Below are 18,101 nucleotides of genomic sequence, written 5' to 3'. Positions count from 1 at the left end.
CCCCCCCCAAAATTAGCTTGCCCCTTCCCCTAATCCTGTACTTCCTAACAGTAGTCTCTCTTTGCATGCTGTTTTTAACTTCTTGAAAGCCCTGTTTTTCTAGCATTACTAAACCCTTTCTCCTATAAATTGCGGTCTTTCTAAATCCCACATACTCCTGGTACAAGTGTTTTCTTTTAATTTTCTCTTAAAAGAAAGGTAAGCAAAGCAAGTAACTGCGTTTTTCTGATTGTTTCAGGACATAAGCTGCACCCCCCCCCCCATTCTGTACTTCTAACGGCAGTCTCTCTATATGCTGTTTTAACTATTTGTAAGCCCTGCTGTTTTTTTACTTCTACTAAACCCTCTTATAAATTGTCTTCCTAATTTCCACAACTCCTTGGTAAAATTTGTTTATTTCAATAAACAAGGTATGCAAAACAAGCAAGTCAGAGTACCTACTGCCTTTTCTTATTGTTTCTGTAGACTTGCACATCTGTGAAATCAGGGCCAGCCCTTTTCATCATACTATTGGCTATCCACCACTTTTCTGGTCTATTCTGATCCTCCCCTACAAGAACAATTACAGCCTAATCAGGGCCAGCCCTTTTCATCATTCTATTGGCTATCCTCCACTTTTTCTGGTCCATTCTGTCCTGCCCCTCCCCCACAAGACCCATTACAGCCTAACCTAGCTTTCTTAAACTACAGCAGCCAGTGTCCTGGCACTGCCGTAACATTACGTTTAGTACCCAAGTGTGTCCTAGTCCCTTCTTTATTTGAAAGCTTACCTCTGCTTATTGCTGTCCCCACATTTAACTAACTTTATATCTTATAATTGGCTTCTCAGTAGTCAAATTTCAATAAATAAATATTGTATTAGTGTACCATTCCCTAGTCAAGCTTACAGATAGTTTGATTTGAAGATCCTTACCTGCAGACCCTCTCTGTACTACCCCACTCCGTTTTCCTTCGTTAATGCTCGGGGCTCAATCCACTCCCTTTCCTTGCCCCCATTTCCCATTCACCCCCACTACCCCTAGTCTTTTACCCAGCCATCTGCACCCACCAAAACTCCAACCAATCAGACTATCCACTCTCTCTCTCACTACCCTCCATTAACCTATACCAAATTACATCCTCCTCCATATCCCCACCTACAATAATGAAACAGTCACATAGTCAAAGAATAATTATCCTTTCATGCATTCTCACTATCCTATTTATCGTAACAATAACAGTCTACAACTTCTCCTACCAAACCACGCTCAACACTACCTATGCTACCCCAACATACCTCCACTTATATTCCTCACTCCTTGCTACAGCCAACACATCCCCAAGCCTATACCATCATACTACGACAGCACCTAACTCGCTCATTTTACTCCCAACCACTTGTAGCTCACCAACAAGTATATAGCCATCCTAACTAAACTTTTCAAACTCTTACATCATATAAACTACCAACTGATCCTAGCTGGAGACATACACCCAAATCCAGGGCCTAACCCTATGCAAACTACCACAGCTAATTCAACCTTCTCCTCTAGCCATCTACCCACTAGACCAAAAACCATCCTACTAATTCTGAGCTTAAATATTCTAAGTATTAACAATAAGGTACACTCATTGCATGCACTTGCTATCCCCCTACTCCCGATATATTATGTCTGTCTGAAAACCTCGCTGAAGCCCACTACAGCAGACAATGAGCTCCTTTGTACTTGATACAATGTACTATGCCACAATACACAGTCTAAAAAGGGGGGAGGGGTAGCATTACTGTACAAGAACATCCTAAATATCACCACTATTAATCCACAAATCCTTTCCTTCAATAACTCCGAATTCCTCCTAGCTAAACCCAAACTTACAGACAAAGTCAATCAATATTATCACATGCTATACACCACCAGGTAACATCCCTACCCTAGAAGCCTTCCTACAATGGATAAGTCAAAACCTGCCCCAGGAAACTGTAGTCTTTGGTGACTTTCTTTGGTGACTTTAATATAGATTTTAACACACGTTCACAGCTATTAACCCCACAAACCATATCCATCGCTCCAGTTTCTTAAGTCATCCAATCAAGCATTAAACTAGGAAATGCAAAAATCAAAGAGCCTCCTAGACTGGATCTTAGTAAACAAGACCAACACCTCTTACCAAGCAGGCGTCCTCCCAGACTCCCTTAGCAAACATCAATCCACCTGCCTACTAAAATTCAAAACCCAGGCCAACCCCACCCCCCATATTACAAAAAACTTTGACCCCCAACAAATTCAAACTCGAGCTAAAGCACCATAACGGGAACATACTAAAAGTACTACCGCTAGAAGAAGCCGTAACCCATTTCAATAACACTTTCCTAGAAGTCCTACTGCCCACGCTCCAGCCACAACCACTAAACTCAAAATGAAAACAGCCCTCTGGCTTACCAGAGAGACTAAACAAAAAAAACCAGAAAAGAACAAAGCCTGGTATGACTGGGGAGCAACAAAAACCCCAGCAGCTAAGGAACAATTCCTAAAGCTTAGAAATGAGACAAAAACGTTCTCCTAGATAAAAAAATTCCTCCAGCTACAAACCAAGCATCAAACCAACTCCAAGAAAGTCTGGGCAGGAATAAAACTACTTCACCCTGGCAGACCCTCCATCCCACCTCCACTAGTGAAATCACAAATTCACCAAACACTTAAATACTTCATAAAAACTATTTCTAATCTTGTTCAAAAACAGCCCACATTCACCACCACTAATTACCCAAAACCTGTAGACAATCCCGAAACAGCCTTCCAATTTCAACCCAACCCTACCAACTATGTCAAAAGGTTACTATCCAAACAAACCTAGCAGCTGATGGGATACCTGCTGAATACCTTCAGTTGGCTGCCAATTAACTTGCCTTCCCTATATCCATCCTTCTAAACAGATCTCAGAAACCTCAATACCACTTATTTGGAAGACCTCCCCCCTCCATAAAGGCGGTACCTCTACAGACCTTACCAACCATCGCCCATAGCCATCCTGCCTCCATTAGCCAAAATACTTGACAAATGTATACACCAACTTATGTCATACCTGCTTAGCAACAAACATCTCTCTCCTACCAAAATAGATTTCAGCCTTCTCATAGCACAACCACTGTTCTACTCTTTCACAAACCTCATCAACCAAAACACACAGGCAACTTCTACCATATTTTTGGACTTGGAGGCCTTTGATATGGTCAACCATCTTTAACTAGTACAAGCCCTTACTGACCTTGACCTGAGTAACCAAGCATTAGCTTAGTTTCAGAGCCATCTACAAGAAGACAAGGAGTTTGGTGGGACAACAACCTATCCACACTGCTACCCATCACCACAAGATCCCACACAGTTCCATTTTAGGTCCCCTCCTATTCCTCATTTTCACCAATAACCTCTACAGCATGTCAAGATGCAACAGTTATACAATATGCTGACGACTCACTTGTCTGTTCAGCCAATGATCCTCAGAAATTCCTCTCTATAACCTAAAAAAGCCTTCCATACCACAGAAAACTGGTTTCTTAAAAACCTAATACAAAATCCCAAAAAGACAAACTGTTGCTATTTACATCTAACAAATCTACCACAATACCCAGCCCATTTAACATTGTGTCCAGGGATGGGACTGACATGACACTCGCACTAAATTGGTAGGAGTGACCATTGATAACCTCAAATTTGATCAGCATACAAATCAAACCATTAAAAAATCCACAAAAAACTGGGCAGTCTATATAAAAATAAACCATTTATAACAACCTGCTAAGTTAACGATTGCCTTATTTCCACACTATTTTGTGCCTCACCCATTCTCACCACCTTTCCCAAAACCAAAATTGCCAAACACCACCTGTTACAATCAAACTGCAAAATTTGCTACTGGTGCCCCCTACTGAGCTCACCACTGTCATTCCCTAAATCAACTTGGCTGGCTTGAATTCCCTAATCTCCTAAACTATCAACTTTCCTTTGCCCACAATCTCTTACTACTCCCAGACAAAACTCCAGCTCTGGCCAGTCTACTAGAACTACAAGCTAAAACTAGACAACTTCGCTATAATGACAAAAAATTAATCAAGGTCACCAAGACCAACAACACATCAGGGGACTCCCTCTTCCCTAACTACATAGGCAAGATTTGGAACATCCCACCTACTGCTATTACCTCAGCAGGCTCAAAGGTTACATTTAAAAGAGTCCTGAAAGAACAGTTAAAGCATACATGGATATGCACATGTTCCCCACTTGACTGACACCACCCCATCCCTCTCCCCTTACTCTTGCCCTCGGACTTCAGCTTCATCACCAAAAGAATGCAACTTCTCTAGCTTTCTTCCAGTTCCACCTCTAATTCTAACCCCTTAGCCAATACCCATATGTCACTGCTAGGAGACTTATCTATCGGCTAAACTTTACTTTTCTCTTTACACCTCTACGCTTACTTTATACTTAAGCTACTTACACCTCCTGCTTTTCTTACTTAACCGGTTATCCAATTTCCCATCTCTGTCTTCTCCCACTACTATACTCCCTATATCTAATCTTTAATCCTTTTGTTGCTATACTCCCTATTGTGGCTAACTTGCTCACAACTCAACTGTACAAAGCAAAAAACAATGTTCATCATTATGTAATGCCTCAACCTAAAACTGTAAAAGAGGTGTTCGCTCTGTGTAAATATGTTAAATCTTAAGCTTCAATGCTATGTTAGTAGTCAATGTTAAGTTTGGTACTATCTGTGTAAACTTGCATTAAGCTTGATGCTGTTATTAGTCAATGTTAAGTTTTGTACCATCTATGTAAATTTGAATGCTTCTATATACACCTTATATTTTGATTAAAATTCAACTGTGGAGCTTTTCTCCCCGGGCCTCCGCTGAAAATGGACATGCATCCAGTTGGACTTCCCAGTCAACAAATGTAAAATAAATTAATATTGTAGCAACTGCTTTATATCTTTACCACACTGCAAGTTAACATTTTTTCCCCAAGTACAGTAGTGTTTTAGACCAACATGGCTGTCCATTATATTTTTTGAATGAGCAGCAATGGGACTAAAACTGGATTCATTCTTTATGTCACTAACACGCTACTTTAACATTAAATATACTTTTAGTTTTCAATGTAAAACAACTTGCAGGGACAAGCAATACAATAAAATCACCCATTCAGTATAATTATGAATTCCTCAAAGAAAGAACTCAACACTTCTCTTCTGAATTCACTGACAATGAAGGGGCAAACAGAATATATACATAAATAAATTTTTTTTCTACTACAAATTTTAAGATTATGCAACACCAAATTGTTTTGCTGCTTAAATCCTATATATGTTAACAGAGAAGCAAAAATACAAGTGTTGATATGTGTTTAACTACAAAGAAGCTACCTTAACTAACTTTACAGTGCACAATATATATACAAAAAACAAAATCCAAAATACTCACATATGAAACACCGGATGGGTCAACCATATACAGCTGTGCTCCATCATCTTTATCATATGATCCTAACATAAAGCTGTATTAAAAAAAAATGGGTTAAAGCACAATTTAACTTCACTGAAACTATTTCAAGTTAACAGGAAAAAATGTACAACTGCATTAGGAACTTGACTATAACTGTAGATATTCAAGTATATTTGCTGTTGCAATACTAACTCTTGGGACTCCTGCTTGCAGGAGTCTAGTGGCTGGTACAACTCCAAAGATTTTAACCCTTCCCCATACCGACATCAGGATGTTAGTGGTATAAAGTCATGTTTAGCCAGCACCATCTTCTGATCTTTCTTGCCCGGCCTGGAGCAGTTTAGAACACAAGTGTAACAGCATAACCCCTTGGGATGGCCCAATCCTAAAGAAAGGTAAGCAACAAGACCCCCCCCCAATACCCCAACTGGGGTGCTACAAACAGTGCCAACAGCATTTTTGGCCTGTCAATCTCTTTTGTACTACCCTGGGGATAAAAGGTAATGAAGGGAAAGAGTACAGAAAACCTGTCCATATAAAGGAGAAATCTGTACCGTACTGATGGCATCCTGCTACTAAATTTGCTTGACTGACCGTATTCTGGCTAAGCACAAAGGTCTACTTCTGGCACACTCATCTGTGAATTATGTCCAGAAACACAACCCTGTTTATTATTCCTTTGTGAGGGTCAGCCTCTGTTCTCCTGAACTAGTGACCTGACAACATACTATCTTGGATCAGTTCCCATGCTTGTACTGCTACTCTGCCTAACAGTTCAGAGAACTCAACCCCCCCCCCTTGTTTTTTTGACATATTACATCAGTGTGGTACTGAATATGGATGTGCAGTGTTCCCTGCTACCACACAGGCTTAAATGCCTTACTAGTATCACTGTCAAGATCTCTATGTACCGCTGCCTGAAGGCTTTGTCCCAATTTCCCTGAACCTACAAGTTTTCCTCACATGTGCACCCCAGGCTGAATCTGCAGAGTTTCTGTTGAGCATCTGGGTCCCCTGGAATAGCCTGAATGGTACCACAAGTTTATTGTCATTAGTCCACCACTGTCTTTTTTTTTTTGTAATGCAGGTTAGCAATGGAATGGGCTGCTGCAGGGATTGGGTATGCTTGCACTACTTGTTTTTCATGCGAGGGGAACAGGATACACCATGCCTTATATCTCAAGACTGAGAAATTCTCTCACTGAGATGTGATCCTTGACATTGCCCTAGATGGAACACAATGAAACCCTGTCTGTGGGAAGGAAAGCCTTCTGCTGTTCTGTTTTCAGAAGTTCCCCTACGAACAGTATTTGGGAGGCTTAAAGCAAGTTTTTACAACTGTAAACAGTTCAGTGCAACATCTAGAGCCTCTTGTACCTCCTTTAAAGATTCTGCTTGAACTAGGCAATCATACAGATATGCTGAAATGAGAATGCTGTGTCCTGCACAAGGAAATTACTAGAGCTAGACACTTTGTAAATAACCTGGATACAACATAAAAGTCAAAGGGGAATGACGTGAACTGGTAGTGTGACCCCCCCCCCCTTTTTTTTTTAATATGAGTGTCCGGCTTGGCTATTGGGATGAAGTAGGTGTAGAGTCCAGAAAGATCATGAAGGCTTGCAAAAGGAGCACAGTCAGGAGGATCTGCAAGGCCAGCGTTTCAAATTTTCTAACTTTTAAAAACTTAACCAGTCCATCTAAAATGGGCATTGACATTTCTTCTTTTTTTTTGAAGACAGAAAAGGCACAGTTTGAAATAAAATTTATTTTTCTTTATATGATATAATTTCTAGCACTCACAGGGCTATCAGATCTTTTAGCAGGGGTAGAAAGAGATCTATTTGTTTAGAAACTTGCAAAATGCCATGAGGTGTACTGAACTTTAGAAACTTACAAAATGCATACAAATACATTTTGTTTTTTTTCTTTGGATATGCAGTTTCCACCCGTTTTAAAATCTGCAGGACCCACCTGTCTTGTTTAATGGACTCCCATTCCCATTGTTTCACAAAGGACAGTCTGCCTATCCTTAAAGAAGGGAAACACTATGAGAGGCCAAGATAAGTGTAAGGTGTGGACAGGTTGGGAAGAGGGGCCAGCTTTGCTTAGTTACAGCTGCTCCAAGTACGAAGGACCTGGGGGCCCCTCAAACTCCCCCCTCTGGATCACTTGCCATTTTCTTTGGTAGCTCTTGACTTTTTTGGATTTGCCTTTTTCCTGACTAGGGTAGAAGGGCCAGCTTTTAAGGTGGTAGTTCCCAACATATCTTGGTGCAAGGGAATGAAAGATCCTTGACCTCCATTATTTTTTTTTCAAAACACCCTCTCTGCAGGGGGTCCAAAGAGTAGCTCCTTGCCATGACAGACGTCAAGTTCTGCTTTTACATACTCTGGCAGGAACTGTGTCCTTAAGCAAGGTGTGTCTTCTAATTACAGACCTAGAAAAGTTAAAATTAATATAATTAAAATGAAATCACCACCATATGCAAGATGCCTCCACCATCACAGCCACATTTCGAGTTAAAAGAGTGCATTTCATTTTTTCAAATGCAGTTTTGTCAAACTGTGTTTGTCGACCCACTTTTGGTTGAAAGAGCTTTGAGATCACCATTCAGTTGGGAAAGGAAGACTCTTCTTTTCCTCACTGTTGTGCTATCTTGGAGTTGGTATATGTACAGTAGTGTGTGTGTGTGTGTGTGTGTGTGAATGGGGGAGCTAGCCCCCCTGCAGAGTTTTATTTTTTTTCATTTTGAACCAGTTTTGGTTCAACGATTTTTTTTTCCCGAGGTTTTCCTACTCACCATTTTTTAGTTAAAACTAACAAACAAGATCTAATTATAATATAGCTAGGACTTTAACATGTTGCCTTCTTGGCTAACATATTACTCCACGGTTTGACTAATGGGAAAATATTAGTGCTAAGAATCAAGGAAAAAGCAAAAACAGAATCATGGCGTATAATATATAGAATACCAGACTGGAAATTGATCAAAACCATAAAACACCTATTTGCAACAAAGGTAGAGAATGATAAATACTGTTTCACATTTAATGTTATATTCAGCTCGGTATTTATTCTATCAAGATACAATGTGCCATATATAAATATGAAAACATGAACCATGCTTTTCTTCGCAATAAACAAACATCTAAACTCAACTCAGTTTTTATATTTCATAGGAGATTACTAGGCTAACAGCCCTAGAGCCTTTAAGCCTAACCATTCATAGCCCATTTTTCCCCCAATTATCCAGTTCGGGTTTGTAAAAGGCAGATCATGTCTCCTAAACTTGACAGACTTCTTTGAAGCAGTCACCAAAGCAGTAGATGAGGGTAAGGTGTTTCTAGCTAGATCTCGCAAAGGCTTTTGACACCATCCCCCATTCGAATTATATATAAACTCACTAAACTAGGTATAAATCCCTATGTCACAAGATGGGTTGCCAACTGGCTCACTGACAGAACCCACACTGTGAAAGTAGCAGACTCCAAACCCACACTGTGAAAGTAGCAGACTCCAAATCAGACCTCAGACCAGTGACAAGCAGAGTACCACAGGGTTCAGTCCTGGGTCCTCTCCTCTTTGGTATCTACTTCTCTGAAGTACAGGCTAACACAGGTCTTTGGCTAACGAAGTTCACAGATGACTGCAAACTAGGAGTCATAATCGAAACTCCTAACGATGTGGACATCCTACAAAAGGGCCTCACAGAGATGCCTGGTGTCAAAGCTATTGCCTCAAGCTTAATGCCAAAAAGTGCATTGTCATCCCCTTTGGTAAAAACTCTGTACCCATGAACCACCACATAGGTGGTAGTCTACTTAACACAAAGTGTGATGAGACCTTGGGACACAGGTGGACAGTAGTCTCTCCTTTGATAATCACATTGCCACAGTAGTCAGGAATTCCTTCTACGTGGCACACCATCACAAAAGGTTTCTCATCCAGGAAAAAAAGAGGTAATTGTTACCCTATACTCGTCACTCAGACCCATTATAGAGTACAATGCCCCTTTCGGTATGTACCTCGCAAGACATCTACAACTGGAAAGGCAGCAGAAATACCTCAAAAAGAGGATTACCTACCTCAAACAGATGCCCTCTGCAGACAGTCTCAAAAAAATCCACCTTCACTCCGTTGCATATCGCCTACTCAAAGGCTATTGCTGCCTAACATGCAAAGCTATGTCAAACCCGGAGCTGCTGGACATGCTCCACTTAAAGAAATCCCAATCCCTACGAGCTACACGCTCTAGGGACCTAAACTTTGTCACCACAATAAAGAGAACATGCTGGAGGGATAGATTCCTGTCCCAGGGACTTCCCATACTCTGGAACAAACTACCCATCTATATCAATCAAAGCTCATTAGCACTCTGCAAGAAAAATCTTGAGTGGATATAGGAAATACACCCCTGGGATCACCTCTGCGGCTCTGCTCGACAGGGTCACAGGAAAATAATTTCCTTGGGTGGCAAAAGCCAGGGTACCTTTTTGGCTAGGCTTGTACAGGCCCATGGACCAATAGCCTAGTTACCTACCTATGAATCAATGCCCACAGACTAGAACAGCTTTGGTACTTGCCTGGGCTTTAGGGCATCTACAAACTGCCCTTGTCTAAGGGCCAGAGGAGACAAGTCAGGGGTGAATTTGCCATTTCCCTTCCATTGGTCCAAATTGCATCTGAACAGGCTCAGAGGCAAGCTCCGTTTCACATCAATGGGAAATCTGCTCCAAAGGAGTAATCTGCAACACTTACCTGCCCTCAAACACATTTTATTTTTGTCACCGATTAGGTTTATAATCCTTAGATCAGGTAATTCTAGTGCTGTTTGTTTTGTAAATGTGTAAAGATCCATCAGGGCTAGATCGAAGAATGCTTTGTAGGTTAGGCATATACTGTCCCTCTGTAGTCTCTAGGAGAGAGTTCAGGGACAGGGCTTTGAGATGGTCTGCACAAGACATATTTACACCCTGTATTATTTTAGTGAAGCACCTTTGTGGACACTCCAGCTGTTGAGAATATCATTTATACTTGGGGGAAAAAGTAACTGATGGTCATTATGTGCCCAACTAAAACAGCAGCACTGAGTGTCCTTATACGTTCCAAAATGAAGTCTACTAGTTTTTAGCTAAATCGGCCAAGAAAATGTTTATTATACGGACATCCATGCCACCCCAAAATCATGGGAAATGAACAAAGACACTTAAAATTGTGTTTCCATTAATACAGTGTGCAACAATGGTATTCCTGTAGGGACAAAACTGCCCTTACAAAGTGTAGATTATATGCGACACACAATTTGGGAACATCCCAGAAATGGACTAAACTGTCCAAGAGGCTCGGGGAATTCCAATAAGATTGTGGGATTAGTATCCAAAAACCTTTTCAGGGTGATATACATTATATTGTAAAGTACTGTGCAACAATTTTTTTTTTAAAATCCTAATAATATTCATATTTCCTGAACTTGTGTCCACAGAAGCCACAGACGTCTATATGTAATAATCAGAGAGAGAAAAACAGTGGGAGGGGGAGAGAGATTCAAAATGATTTTGTTCAGTTTACCCACTATTTTGAAGTCAATCTTTAATCACTGATGTTTATTAGAATTCATCATCTGTGAGAGGCTGAGGAAGCTCACTGTAAGAAGGAAATGATCTGACAAGATGACTAGAACAGGTACTTAAGGTAAGACTAAGTGTGAGCAAACTCCAATATTTTGAATTCTTCCCCGTTTAATGTACAGGCATATATGCTATGCTACATTAGTCATTTGTGTGTTAAATAAAAAAAAAACAAAAAAACTAAAAAAACAAATAGCAAATCCACTTAAACTAAGCTTAGCAAAAACATCTGAAGTATTCTACTGTGCCCGTCATGACAGGGAAAAAAAATTCAAAGTAACTTTTACAAAACATTGTTTTCAAAATGCAATCAGCATTTGATTGTTTGTGCACCTCTCAGTGGGGGTTAGAGGTGCCCTGTATAGACGGAAATGCCTCGAAAAGTACAGATTTGTACCTACCATAAATGTAGATGTTAGAGCGTCTTCACTGCTGCAGTCATTACACTTGGGTTATCCTGCCGTCAGGCAGTCCCGCAGTCGGCCAGAGTTCCAAAGTCTTGGTCTGGCTTCGGTTGCTGTCGCTTCTTCCCTGACGTCAGTGCGCCAGGGGTATACAAGATGCAGCAGACGCCATTTTCTTCAGTTCTTCTTACCCCAGATGTCAGGTGCCCACAAATAGGTAGGCAATACATATTGCTAATAAAACATACAATAAAGGTAAAAACAAAACCTTCAGTTACCAGCAAATACACCACATAGGTGGTATAGGGTTGAAAGGTAAAAGTAAGTTCCAGCTAAGAAAGAGGGGATGGTGGGTGGGTAACATGGACTGCAGCAGTGAAGACACTAACATCTACATTTATGGTAGGTACAAAACTGTACTATTTTCATAGTGTTTCACTGCTGCAGTCATTACACTTGGGTAGAATCCCAAAGCTGAGTAAAGGTGGCTGGTTCTATAGAGGATTTGGGGTGGCTATGAGGCCCTGCATCACTGCAGTGGCAAAGCCAGCTCTGGATCTAGAATAAAGAGGCAAGTGATAATGCTTGATAAAGGTGTGCACTGAACTCCAAGTTGCAGCTTCCAAGATATCTTTGGTAGGTACTCCTCTAAGGGAGGCAGTTGAAGTGGCTGTTGCCCTGGTGGAATGTGGCCTAATGTTACTAGGTACAGGTTTCCCATGCTGTGTGTAGCAGAGCTGTATACAGTATCCTATCCACTTTGAAATGGTCTGCTTTGAAATAGCCTTTCCCTGTGATCCTGCAGCATAAGCTACAAACAATTGCTCAGTTTTTCTGAAAGTTTTTGTTTTGTAGAAATAGAAACGTAATTGTCTGTGTATGTCCAAGGAATGCACAAGTCTCTCCCCTTTATTCTGGGGATTTGGATAAAAAGTTGGCAAGTGAATAGTTTGGTTAAGAGCCACACTGGTTACCACCTTAGGCATAAATGAAGGGTTTGTTCTTAAAGAAACCCTGCCTTGGTAAAAAATGATGAAAGGCTCCACTGCCATTAGTGCCTGTAACTCAGACTCTTCGTGCTGAGGTTATTGCCAGAAGCAGGGCAGTTTTCCATGATGCATATTTTAATTCTGCTGAATTGGCTGGCTCAAAAGGAGGTAAAGTTAGGTTTTCCAAGACAAAATTGAGGTCCCAAGTTAGAGTTGGTGCTCTCTGGGGCGGTCTTATGTTTTTAGCCCCTCTGAAGTACTGTTTTAGCAATGGATGAGAGAAAATAGGAGGATCTGTGTTGTAATGAGCCGAGATGGCAGAGGTGTGGATCTTGATGGATGAAAAGTATAGTCCTTTGTCCAGCATTTCAGTTAAGTATTGTAATATTTGGGACAAGAGGATCAAAGCTTTGAGCCTGGTTCCAGGCAAAGAATCTCTTCCACTTCTCTGAATAAGATTTCCTGGTGCTAGGCCTCATAGCCTCCAAAAGGACATCCATAACAGCTTTAGAGAGAGGTGTTGTCTACTTGACTAATGAATCTGCCATGCAGCCAGGTTTAAGGTTTTGAGCTGACTGTGCACGATCTGATTCTTTTGTTGAGTCAGAAGGTGCGGAGTTTGAGATAAAATCCATGGTGGGCCTTGAGCTAAGTTCTTTAAGATTGGGTACCAGTGCTGGCATGGCCAGTCTGGGGCAATCAGGATCATCTGTGGTTTTTCTTGTCTGGCTTTTAGGAGTACCTTTGAAAGAAGAGGCAGTGGTGGGAAGGCATAAACTTTTAGGCTTTTCCAGCTGAACGAGAGAGCATCCACTTTCCATGCTTGTGTGAGATAAGTCCTTGTGCAGAATTTTTGTAGTTGGCAATTCATTGGGGAGGCAAAAAGATGCATGTCTGGGCACCCCTATTTTTGCATGATCATACTGAATACTTGTGGATTTAATTTCCACTCGTGAGGATCCATGATGTTTCTGCTCAAGTCTTCTGCCAGAGTATTTTTCTTTCCTGGAAGGAATTGTGCTTGTAGATGAACTTGATAGGTTAGAGCTATGTTCCACAAGGTCATGGCTTGTCTGCATAGGGGATAAGAATGAGTCCCCCCCCTTGCTTGTTTATGTACCACATAACTGTGGTGTTGTCTGTCTTTAATAATAGTTGTCCGGGATGCAGAAGGTTCTTGAAAGCTGTTAGGGCATTTTGTACAGCCAACATCTCTTTTTGTTTGATGTGAAGATGCATTTGGTCTGCAGTCCACTTGCCCTGAATACATTTTCCTGCCATGTGTGCTCCCCAGACATAATCCGAAGCATCTGTTGTTCGTGTCTGCCTGGCTGTGGGTAGAGTGAAAGGCTGTCCCTTGTTGAGGTGACATGCCTGTGCCCACCATAGAAACTCCTGTTGTAGGCAGGGGATTAGTGGTATTACTGCTTCCAGACTGTGACAATGTTGAGTCCAAACACTTTTTAGGTACCATTGTAACTTCCTCATATGCAGTCTGGCATATGGAATTAGTAGACTGCAGGATGCCATGAATCCCAAGGCCTGCAGAATCTTTCTTGCAGGGAGTTGGGTTTTTGTTGCCATCAATTGAAAATACTGAGTCAGTTGTCCTTGCTTGTCTGGCGTGAGATAAGCTATCTGGGCCGTTGTATTTAAGCTGGCACCCAGGAATATTATCTCTTGTGAGGGCACTAGTTTTGACTTTTCATTTACTGTGTACCCTAGGCAAATTAGCAACCTTTTTACAAACGCCAGATGCTTTAGAAGAATGTCCTTGCTCTCTGCTTGAATAAGGCAGTCGTACAGGTATGAATATATCTGAATTCCTTTTTGTCTGCAAAATGCAATTACTGGTGCCAGGCACTTTGTGAAGACCCTGGGCACAGTAGATAAGCCAAAGGGCAGTGCAGAGAATTGGTAATGCATTGAACCAGCTATGAATCTGAGGTATCTTCTGCAATTTTGTCTGATAGGGACATGCAGGTATGCCTCCGAGGTCCAAAGTAACAAGCCAAGCCTTCTTGCCCAGCATGGGAAAAAGCTGCTGTAGAGTCAACATTTTGAATTTCGGAACATCCAGGTAAGTATTTAGAGTGGAAAGGTCTAGGATGGGTCTTCCAGGTGTTGTCCTTTCTGGGGACCAGGAAAAGTCTCGAGTAAAATCCTAGTCTTTGTTCCTGTTATGGCACTTTTTGAATAGCTCTCATGTCCATGAGGGCTGTAATTTGTTTTTGTGCCTCTGCCCATTGATTTTGTGGCAGGTCTGGCATTCCTTTTAGCCTTGGTAGTGTGAGAAAGTGGAACCTGTAACCCTTAGACAATATTCAGAACCCATTTGTCTTGAGTGATTATATGCCAATTTTGAGAAAAAAGTGCTAGTTTTCCCCCTAAGGGAGCAGCCAAAAGGTAAGTGTTGGCATTCGAAGGGGGAAGTCACTGGGACTGTTTCCTGTAAGGTTGTGACTTGTCTTCACCTCCTTTTGTGGTTGAAGCACCCCACTGTCGTGGTCTGTAAGAGCCTTGGGGCTGAGATCTGCCTCTTGGGCGTCTGTATCTGCCTCTTTGTGGTCTGACACTGGAAAAGACTAATTCTTTGAAGGCCAATTTCTGCTAAATCGAGGTGGCTGTACCTGTAAGAAATCCTTCACTGTTTGCAAAGATTTTGCCTTATCCTCCATTTTCTTTAATACCTCTTCTGCCTTAACACCAAATAGAATATCCTGCTGTAAAGGAGCATCCAATAATTTAGCCTTAACATGATCAGGTAAACCTTGTTCTTTTAACCAAGCATGCCTTCGAATCACAGATCCTGTAACTGCTGCTCTACAAGAAGCCTCTAATAAATCAAAACCACATTGCAGAGTATGTTTGTCCACTTGTTCAGCTGCATGCAATAAATCCTGTATTTCAGGATGTTCTGCACTTGTAATAATTTTCTGTTTTAACAGAGACATTAAATATTGTTGGTATTTAAGCATGTGAAACTGGCAATTTAAAGCTCTCACTGCTAAAGTTGCAGAAGTGTAAACTTTCTTCCCCCATCTGTCTAATGCTCTAGAATCCCTGTCAGAGGGAACTGGATTCTTAGCCGTGGAAGCCTTTACCACTTTGGGACCCTGGAAAATAGTTTCTGGGTCAGCAGCAGGGTTTTTATAAAGAAACTTGTGAGAGTCAGGGACTCTAGTACCTGTCTGGCTTGACAGGAAGGGGGCAAGAATCAGGATTTAAACTGGATTCAGAGAATACATCATCCACAATATCTAACACTGGCGGAATAGCAAGGGGTCTGTGCTGAGGTAATAAAAGAAAGTCTGAGCCTTTTCTTGGATTCTGAGTAATCCCGGCCCTCCCAATGGAAATGCTCCCTCATGGTATGTAAAGTTTCCCCAAAAGAATAATCCTCAGGAGGAGAGGCTGAAGGAATTGATTCTTCAGCATCAGAGTCCTCATAGGGGGGTAAAGAGTATCCCTGGTCTGAAGAGGAATCCGAAGACATGGAAACCTGGTCAGAGGAATCCTAGTTTGTATCCTGCCTAGGCCTTTTATCAGGAGGGGGATGGGTACCCCTGATCAGAGTAATTAAGTCTTCGGCCATTTTGAGCATCTGTTTTTTAGGCATGGAGTCCTGTCCAGGTGAATGTTGTACTTGCTTCTTTGTCTTTAATGGAGTTTTAGACTTTGCTGTAGTTTTTATGGTTAGCTGTGAAGGTCTGAAAACACCCTCAGAAGCAGATGCCTGCTCAGCGGCTCCGGACCCATCTGAAGGGTTAGTTTCCATAGGCCCAACACCTTGAGTACCCAGAGGCCTAGACATCTCCACGTGGGAGTCGGAGGCGGCCTGTGGCTCTGAGGTAGCGGGTGTCAGGGGGTGTGAAAGTGCCTCACTGAGAACCGGCGACTGGCCTAGAAGAGGCTTCGTGAGTTTTGGGCCTCGGATGCCTGTCCTTATCCTTGTCTTTGCGTTTGTGTATTCCGGACATCAGTTGTTCCGACGGCATGGTATAATTAAACCTTCGGCCAAAGTAATGGTGAGCAAAATCAAACAGACGTTTAATAGCGCGTTTGTTAAATCTAGCAGAAAACCGACAACTAGTGATGTCGTGGTCTGGGCCTAGGCAAGGAATACAGTAAGAATGAAAATCCTTATGAGGTATTTGCTTCCCACAAGAAATACAATTATTGACTTTTACTGACATCAGTCTGAGGTAAGAAAAAGTTGCCCCAACAGGGTACTTAGCTTTATTGAAGACTTTGGTTCTGAAATTTGAATTGAAAATCTCAGGAGTGGGCCGACCGGCACTTGCGAACTGCTTTTGCTTCGGGCACCATGCGGCAAGAAAGACTGAAGAAAATGGTGTCGGCTGCATCTTATATACCCCTGGTGCACTGATGTCAGGGAAGAAGCGACAGCAACCAACGCCGGACCAAGACTTTGGAACTCTGGCCGACTGCAGGACCGCCTAATGGTAGGATAACCCAAGTTTAATGACTGCAGCAGTGAAACAATAATCACCACAAGTTTTCCCTAGACATCTATCAGTGGGACCCTCCCAAGCTGCCATGCTGCACTCTGGACAATTCAGCTGCGCAATGAGCACTTATCCCTGGCCTTCAATAAAACAGGCCCCTTTGTTAGCCCTAGAACAAAAAACTAGTTAACTAGCCCACACACTTCCCTAATAGTACATATGGTAAAAACCTGCTTTAAATGGATGGGCAGTTTTACACACGCGTGCATGCACACACACGCGCACACACACACACACAAGCACGCACACGAGCGCACACGCACACACGCACGCACGCACACGCTATTTGCACTTGCCACACAGCAGCACACCGCCTTTACCTGCACACGCGCGCATGCACTATGAAGTGAAAACAGCATCTCTGGCAAAGGATAATCATAAGGCATTTTTTAACTACATCCCAAATCTGAAAGGGAATGCCCAGCTATGTGCCAAACTAGTAGTGGATGGCACCACTCCGTATACTAGAGAAAACTGCCAGCCTGCTAACTGACAGATTTGGCACAAAATTCACCCCTGTCCCCACCAGCCATACTCCAAAGCATACCTGACACTAGTCCTCTGCCTAATATATTGAGATCAGGTCATATCTGCGCACTCCAAGGCCAAAAACATGGTCTTAATGGGGAGACCAGATAACATTCTCAGGTTGCTTACTAAGCAATCTAAAAAAGCGGGACCATCAACCAACCCTCAGAACTATAGACCCACAAGCCTAACCAGCCTTATCTGGAATGCCATGGAAAGAATCATTATGGACTATCAACAAGGACACAGTTGACCTTCAAACTCTAGACCCTACTCAGTTTGGCTTTAAGTGTAGATCATGTTTATTAAACCTAGCTGACAGAGAAAGTAAAAGCCCTGGATAAAGGTAAGAAAGTGCAAACCACCTATCTTGACCTAGCCAAAGCTGTCACATCTCCCACTCATAAGAAACTCTCTCAGCTGGGGGATCAACCCTTACATCATTGGATGAGTAGCAAACTGGCTCACCAACAGAACACATACTGGCATACTACAAGGATCTGTGCCGGGCCATTTACTGTTTGGAATCTATTTCTCAG

General features: G+C 42.0%; 1 protein-coding gene across 1 annotated transcript in view; it reads right to left on the bottom strand.

Moving 5' to 3' along the window:
• Positions 1-18,101, bottom strand: part of PSMA3 (proteasome 20S subunit alpha 3) — a 496,948-nt gene that overhangs the window by 295,852 nt on the left and 182,995 nt on the right. The window contains exon 3 of the mRNA XM_044073576.1: positions 5,462-5,534. Within this exon, the coding sequence (XP_043929511.1) occupies positions 5,462-5,534 (73 nt within the window). The remainder of the gene's footprint in view (positions 1-5,461; positions 5,535-18,101) is intronic.

Source organism: Protopterus annectens, chromosome 6.part0 (assembly GCF_019279795.1).
Source record: "Protopterus annectens isolate FY-2018-M chromosome 6.part0, PAN1.0, whole genome shotgun sequence".
Lineage (NCBI taxonomy): Eukaryota > Metazoa > Chordata > Ceratodontiformes > Protopteridae > Protopterus > Protopterus annectens.
Note: the sequence above shows the minus strand (reverse complement) of the source record. Positions and strands in the feature narration are given on the sequence as shown.